This window comes from Platalea leucorodia (assembly GCF_965183815.1).
Source record: "Platalea leucorodia genome assembly, chromosome: 3".
NCBI lineage: Eukaryota > Metazoa > Chordata > Aves > Pelecaniformes > Threskiornithidae > Platalea > Platalea leucorodia.
This window is the reverse complement of record NC_138825.1, coordinates 116,141,872-116,149,779: the sequence shown is the minus strand read 5'-3', so window position 1 is coordinate 116,149,779 and position 7,908 is coordinate 116,141,872. Positions and strand designations below refer to the sequence as shown.

Genomic DNA, 7,908 nt, shown 5'->3' with positions numbered 1-7,908 from the left:
TTCATTTGGAACTGGACATCACTGAGGAATGATGAACAGATGGTATAATCACATAAGCCTCTTCTCACTGGGAAGCAACATTAAAAAAAAAAAAAAAACAACGAAAATAAAACAGGCAAAAGTAGCAAAAATAATTATGGTCCTTTTTGGAGACTAGAGGGGGGCAGAAAGACTTGACAATTTGATAAAGATTATGCAGTGATCAGGGTCAGAAGCAATGTTTAGAGTCTCCCTTGAAAATGTTAAGAGTCCTTTGGATGGTGCTTACATGTTCTATGATGTACAGATACCACTGAGGCACTGGCTACCAAAAACTGCAAAGGCTGTGGGTTCGCTGTGCCGGACCCCATCCTAGCTCAGGAGGAAAGCCACTTCCTTCCTCACTTTCCATTCTCTCCTCCAGCTCATCAGTTTGAGGAGCTTTGCTGCGGTTCAGATAAGCAAGTGTGCAGAGGCAGCCGGGAGCATTTCAGAGGGGCATGTATTAGTGATGTAGCCCACAGCCCCGTGTGGGATTCTGGGTTTCAGGACCACCCAAACCAGATGCCGAATGACAGTTTACTGCACATGCAGCATACGCCCTCAACACTACTGTCCAGATTACTGTTCCTAAAAGGTACTTTTAGCGTTGCTGTGTGGAACAAAGGACCCCAGGTCACCGGTGCGCACCCCATTTTCATTGCTAGAAACATCATTGCTATATTATGTAAGAAATCTCCTGGAAATTTGTTGCACTTAATGCGAAATCAGTTAAACCACTGCATCTAAATAATAAATCTCTAATGCTGTAGATGAAATCCGTGCTGGAGGCTCTTCCCTAACATCAAGGAGCTGGGCGCACCGCTACTGGAAGCACTACGGGGAGCAGCAGCGGGTGTCCCAGCGGGTGCTGGGAAGGGGAGGCTGCAGGTCAGCGCCCCGCTGCCCCTGCCCGGGTGCAGGGAAGGGCTGCGGCTCCGGCCCCTGCGCACCCCGAGCGCAGATGCTGCGGCCCTGCTGACCCCTGGGGCGGCAGACGCGGGGGCCGGCGCTGCGGGCCCAGCGGCCGCCAGCGCCCCTCGGGGACGCCGCCTCGGGCGCGGCCGTGCCTGCGGAGGGCCGGGCCGCTCTGCTCCGCTCCGCTCCGTGCCGCGGGAGGGGAGGGCAGAGCAGAGCGAAAGGGAAAGCCAGCGCCCGGGCGACTTCCCCCTGCCCGAGCGGGGCGGAGCGGGGCGGGGGGGCGGCCGCCGCCACCGCTTCCCGGTCGCCGGCTCCGGCCGCGCCCGCTCCTCGGCCGCCTGCCCGCACCGCAGCCCCGTCCCGTCCCCCGCCGCGCCAGGCACCATGAGCGGCTCCGGGCCGGAGGCGCCCCAGCCCAGCGACGCCGCGGAGGTGCGGCGGCAGGAGGCCGAGCAGGACTGGGAGGCGGCCAAGGCCTTCTACGACAACCTGGTTTCCAAGAGACCCCGGCCGGTGAGTGCGGGCGGGCGGGCCGGGGTGGGGGGCCCGGGGCTGGGGGCTGGGGGCTGCCGGCCGGCGCTACCCTCCGCTCGCCCCGCAGCCCAAGCCCCAGCACGCCATCACGGTGGCCGTCTCCTCCCGAGCCCTCTTCGACCTGGTGGAGGAGCGGCGGATCTTCGAAGAGCAAGGGGTGGAGAAGTACGTGAAGTACCAGCAGGACAACGAGAACGTCACCCTCAAGCCCGGACCGGCTTTCTACTTCGTGAAGGTAGCGGGGCCGGGGGGTGCGGCGGGGCGCGGAGGATGCTGCAAGGCCACATTTCGGGAAGAGGAGGAGCCCGGAGCCTCCTTGGGCGGGGATAACCCTGCCCCGGGGAAGCGTTTTGGGGACTTGTTCCCCCAGCGGTGAGCTCGCCTCGGCCGGGGAGCCCGGCATCTTCTCGGCTCCTCGCTGCGACGGCCGGGCGTTGCGGCCTCCCCTCCCTCCCCTCCGCTCTCTCCCCCGCCGGCACTGATGCTAAGCGCCTGCGGGAGGTCACGTACCGCTGGCACCACCGGCACCGGAGTTTCACCCCCGGCATCACGGTTTGTATCCCCCGGCTCTCTGCTTCACACCTGAGGTGCGGGTAAGGAGCAACCTGCGTTTTCTGTTGGACCCAGGGTGCACGAAGTGCCTTCCTTTTAAGGCCACTTTCAGTTAAAATAGGCCCCCAAATTGCTTCAAGTTTGTTGCAACCTCCTCCACCCAAAAAAACCCACAAAAAACAAACCCAAAAAATCTTAGTTCCTCATTCCATTTTTATGTCTCACTTATAATAGGACTACTATGATTAAAGGCAGCGTTGTTTCAATATTATCCAAATTACTTTCTTCAGAAATGAAACTTTCTTTTTTGGTCAGCTTTAATTTTTCCTTGTCACCCTGGAAATTGTTCTTGAGGACCAGGAAAAGAAATAGATCCTCTAGCTGGGAGTCCAGGTTTAAGCAGAGGTGAAATGGAATATTTTGCTTTCGTTGCACAAGATAAGAGAAGTGGCCAAGGTAAACACCCTCCAGCATGGAAAGCAAGTGAAATTACACAAAAATGAAAAAAAAAAAAACAAAAACGAAAAATATGTATGGTTTTGAGGAACACAGGTTTTAGTGGGACTGACTTGAAAAAATACCATCTACAGAGTTCATTTTATGTCCATGGAGAATTGTTTGATAAGCTCGACCACAGCAGTTTTAGAAAATTTATTAAATCATACTCAACAGTCATACTTGCTGACAGCAGAGTTGTGGCAGAATGCTTCCTTCAAGTTTTGAAAGTAGATTTTCATTGCTTCACTGTTAGTCTCAGGAACTTAAAACATTTTCAGCATTGCTGATCCCTTTTTGGAAATACATAGTGGAAAAATTACTTATGTCAGTACCCATGCTGTTCTAAATATAACAGAGGTCTGTTAATAGCATTAATAGCACAAGTATAGTAAAGGTGTTTTTAACATAAAAGCATTGTCATAAAATAATTCACTTTGTACACCAGTGAGGCTAGGCTGACTAGCGAATTTACTGCATCTTTTCCAATCTGTAGCAGCTGGAGATGGCAGCCCTGCTAGCACAATTAGTTTTCAAGAGATTTGTTAAGAGTTCAGTGTCAAATTCGCTTTGAATATAAACAAGATTTGACTGTTTAACTCCTCACAGTTTGAAAATCAGAGCTGTTAGCTATGCCCAGCTAAATGCACCATCACCTATGTTCCCTTCCAGTATGCTATTTGCATTTGAATTCTTTGTATTTTTTAAGAGATTCACAAATTGCTTAGTCACAGGAATCATTAGGCTAGAGAACTGCGGGTTTGTTGGGTGATACTTTCTACTTGGAGACAAAGAAGGCAAAAAGAAATAATATATTTTTGTTCAGATTCCTTTATTGAAATCTTTTAGACACTAACTTAAAAGTATTATATCTCATGCTTGTAGCACTTAAGAATCTTAATCACAGGCCAGGATCTCCTTGGGCTGCAAAATGTACAGGCACTGGACGGAAAAATGGCATCCTCTCCTCCACTCCCCCTTGTTCTGTAATACTTCAAGAAATCACTGGTGCACTAGAGTATTAGCAGAGAGTACAAAAAGAAAAAAGGTACAAAGGGGTTATGACCACATACTGAGATTTTTTCCTAGGCCTTATACCAGGCTCTCACTTAGAGTTTTCCTAAGCATAGCCCCACATGACATAGCCGTGCTTTTTGAAGTGAGATTCCCAGAATTTAATTATGAAATCTTATGTTTTAATTCTTAACAACTGGCCTGACTTTTTAAGGCATCTTAATGAAAATCAACCCATCTTGCATTCATTTGATGATTCATTGTTGACTTTATTGCTGTAATCCCAAGGAATTCCATTCAAGGGCCAAGATCCCAAAGCAGAGGTCTGTGTACAAACCTAGAGCAAAAAGTAAGTCTTACTCCAAAGGGATAAGATTCTAAATAAGATGAGAGAACAGATGAATACAGAGAGAGCCAAGCAGATGAAATGTCAAGGAAATAAGAATGCTAAACTCTGGATATAACATGTTGGCCCATTATCTTTAAAGAGAGCTCAAATGAATCAAAATCTGTCTCGTTCAGTACTGCAATTAGAAATCACCAAGGTAATCGTGTTTGACAGGGTATGATTTTGTACTCATTACTTAAGGACAGTCTTTGACACCCGACCACCTGAACTGTGTCAGTAAATCTTCGCAGAAGTATGTGGCCCAAATTCACATTTGTGCATGCAAAACAAGTAGTTGCACATATAAATTCCTTTATGCCTTCTCCTTGATTTCATAAGAACAATTTGCAAGTGGACAAGAAAGTCCAAGCCCAAATTTCAAGTGGACAACAACAACAACAACAAAAGATTAATAGGGATCGTGATAATGTTCAGCAATGCATTGATTTATTCTAGATGATCATGATGTCCCACGAAAAAGGGTTTCCATGATAAAGTTAAATTCTGTAACTCAGCAAAAGGAACTTACTTGCTTCCCTTCAAATGAACCCAGTCAAATGGTTGCTGGGAGCAGCAGAGCAGAAAGGAATAAAACAAGTTCAGCAAGTTAAACTGTCAGGTGTTTCACATTCTCCTTCAAGACAGTCCTATCACTAAACCCATAGTGATTAAGAATGGAGGCACATTCCACTTGTCTATTGACTTCCATATCTTTAACCTGCAGGCGCTGGAGCATGTCAATGCCCGTCTTCTTGAGCTGTACCCTGATGATGAAGAACGATTTGATATTGTTCTGATGACTAATAACCATGCCCAAGTGGGAGTAAGACTCATAAACAGCATCAATCACTATGGTAAGTAAAATAAATAGTACGGTGTAGAACTGCCTGTTGTTACATAATAAAATGAATTAATTTTATTTTTCCTGTTCTGACCTCGGTACAATCCGCTTCTCTGATACTGACACCCATTCATCAGAGGATGATATTTATTTTGGGTGTCGGCATAAGTGAGATAGTGTTAAACAGAATTTGGTCCAAAGCGCTAGATTTAACTTGTCAGGTGTGAATCTTAATTTCTGAGAAGTCCTTAAACTTTTCATTGTTTTGTATTTACACCCCCTATACATGTTCCTTCACAGCAGTTATTCTGCTATCTTAGCGTGATTTTTTTTTAAATTCTCAACGAGGAAGGGCTGATCAAATGTTGTAGTCAGTTTAAGTTGTCTAACTTGTTGAAATTATGGTAAACATACTTTTCTTTTTTAAGTTTACTGTCAGCTGTAGGCTTGTGTACCTTTTTATGGGTTCCTTTTACATGTTTGTGGTGTCAAGGCAGAGTCACACCTTGTGCTGTTCTTACTTTAGGCTTAACAATTGAACGCTTCTGTATGACGGGAGGAAAAAGCCCTATTGGGTACCTGACTGCGTACCTTACGAACTTGTACCTCTCAGCAGACTCGGAAAAAGTGCAAGAAGCTATAGAAGCAGGTTTGAATTGACTTTCTTTTGTTATCTCTCCGTTGAGCTTGTTAAAAAATGTATATATTGTGTGTCTTTCACAGAAAGTAGTGCTGCTTCATCAAATGCAGAAAGTCACAACTTTGTACAGTGAAAACTTACCACTTATTTTTAAGTAATCAAATAAAATCAGGTTATTTCTTTGTATTATTCCTCTCTGACCCTTCAGCCTGCTGATAATGACAACTTAATCACCCTCTACCTTTGCCACACATTTCTGTCTTCTCGCATGCTACAAGAAATGAACTCCCATACACACCTACGCATCTCTATTCAACTTCTGTTTGAAGAGTCTTTGATACGTCTTACAAAAAACAACTTTTGTATTGGAACTGAACTTCTGACAGTTTAATGAATGACTTTGCAGGACATGCTAACTGAGGTTCTTTGATCCATTGTCAGGCATCGCATCAGCTACGATGTTCACTGCCAACAAAGATGTCGCTTACTCGGATACACAGTTGAGGGTGGCATTCGATGGGGATGCAGTTCTCTTTTCTGATGAATCAGAACAGATTGTCAAAGAGCAAGGATTAGATAGATTTTTTGAACATGAACAGCTGAATGAAAATAAGCCTCTTGCACAGGTTTGTACTTCTTTGAATCAGTGAGTTTTCAAAATGTCTGTTAATTTTCACTGCTGCTGTATTTCTCCAGTTTCCCCAGTGTGTATGTATTCTTTGTGAAAGCTGATTGCCCTATTTATTTCCTTTTCCAAGGATAATATTTAAAATGCATGTTTGACATAAAAGAGCCCACCACTGCAGTCCTTTCACCAGATCTTCCAGTTCACTGAGAGAACTACATATATAACACAGTGACTTACAGTTGTATTTTAATTGTATCATTAGAAAAAGGAAAGGCTACTAATGATTTCCTTGATTATTTTTTTTTATCAGGTTGTGTAGGTAATGTTAATTTCAAACACTGGGATATTCTGGTTATTGAAACAAGGTAATATCTGTGCTTATTCCCAAGCAGAACTATTCCATTTGTCTAAAAAACACAAATATTTTAACATTAGCTTAAAGACCAATTCTGCTACTGTTAAAAATGGTATAAATTCAGAACAAAAGCTTGATTTTTGAAAGTATGGGACAGTGCAATATATTGCAATTTGACCCAAACTATCATTTGCGTCTTTTAATCAGAGTGTAATTCTAATATTGTCATTAATCTGGAAAGAGTTCAGTGATGTCTATGTAATTAGGTCTCTTACTGTTTTTTGCACAGAAAAAAAAATTGCACCTCATGATTCATAGTAAAAAGAGTTAAGTGTTTTTAAAGAATATTTTATTAAAGACTATAGTTATAACTTTATATTGTAAGAGATCTTGTAAGCCTTAGTGAGAATCAGTTTTCTGCTGATCATACCATGTAGGATTGTGGTTTTAATTTTTTTCCAATTTGTGAATTCCTAGTGAGGCTGCAGACCCATTTGAACACATTACATAGAGAATTTGCTGAGTAGCATTAGGGAAGGAATCCTGTATGTAACTTGCAACCTGGAATAAAGCAAAAGAATGATTTTGGGATCTGTGGACAAATACTAAATATGCTTCTGGTATTTCATATTCAGGGTCCTTTGAAAGGTTTTCTGGAAGACCTAGGGAAACTCCAGAAGAAGTTCTATGCAAAAAATGAACGATTAAATTGTCCCATAAGGACCTTCCTGGTCACAGCCAGAAGTGCAGCGAGCTCTGGAGCCAGAGTGCTGAAGACTCTTCGTAGCTGGGGTCTGGAGATTGATGAGGCACTTTTCCTAGCAGGAGCTCCTAAAGGACCGATCCTGGTGAAAATTCGCCCTCACATTTTCTTTGATGACCAGATGTTTCACATCGAAGGAGCACAGAAATTAGGCACCATAGCTGCACATGTTCCCTATGGCATTGCTCAAAAATACCACAAATCTGCATGACTGGATGGCACTGTTAACGATAAGGTTCTTAACTCAGCCAGCCTCTAATACCCCAATAGTTATGTCTGAAAACCTCTACATTTGTATATTGTAAGCACTATGTTTAAAGATTTAACTTCTGGCTAGAACAGCCTTTAAAGGAAATATTTTTAATATAGGTAAATTTTTAATAGAGTTATTTTAATAGCATTCTTAAGCACTTTAGGTTTTTTACCCATCTGGATCTAGCACTCTGTCTTTGATATTAGGAAAAGATTTGTACTGCTTTTATAGCTTGAGATATATTTTGAGAGAGAGAGAGAACAGTTATATTTTCTCTAAAAAACTATTGACGGGTTATTTATAGCAAAAATCATGCTGCAATGCTAGTCCTTGATGGTTGTTTCTGAAATTACCAAAAGCACAGTTTACATATAAGTGTTTACCTGTTGGTGGTTTGCTTGTTAAATATGTGTTCAGTAGGTTTGTTATCACAAGGTTTCATCTTCCAGTGAAATGTTAGCTTATTTGATCTTGTGTTTACAGGAACCCTTCATTTTTCTATATTG

The 7,908-nt window shown here is 43.4% G+C and overlaps 1 protein-coding gene across 1 annotated transcript; it reads left to right on the top strand.

Annotated features, from left to right (window-relative positions):
• Positions 1-1,276: 1,276 nt before the first annotated feature.
• Positions 1,277-7,908, top strand: LOC309588340 (cytosolic 5'-nucleotidase 1B-like). Its single transcript, XM_082307495.1, has 6 exons — positions 1,277-1,452; positions 1,541-1,708; positions 4,647-4,776; positions 5,290-5,412; positions 5,845-6,029; positions 7,022-7,908. The coding sequence occupies exons 1-6, from the start codon at positions 1,324-1,326 to the stop codon at positions 7,358-7,360; spliced, it is 1,074 nt and encodes a 357-aa protein (XP_082163621.1). The 5' UTR covers positions 1,277-1,323; the 3' UTR covers positions 7,361-7,908.

Excerpts from the sequence above, each read along its gene's own strand:
- LOC309588340 (XM_082307495.1), top strand. The coding sequence starts at position 1,324 with ATGAGCGGCTCCGGGCCGGAGGCGCCCCAGCCCAGCGACGCCGCGGAG. Across the intron at positions 1,453-1,540 it reads TTTCCAAGAGACCCCGGCCG|CCCAAGCCCCAGCACGCCAT; the intron begins GTGAGTGCGGGC and ends CTCGCCCCGCAG. Across the intron at positions 6,030-7,021 it reads AAAATAAGCCTCTTGCACAG|GGTCCTTTGAAAGGTTTTCT; the intron begins GTTTGTACTTCT and ends TTTCATATTCAG.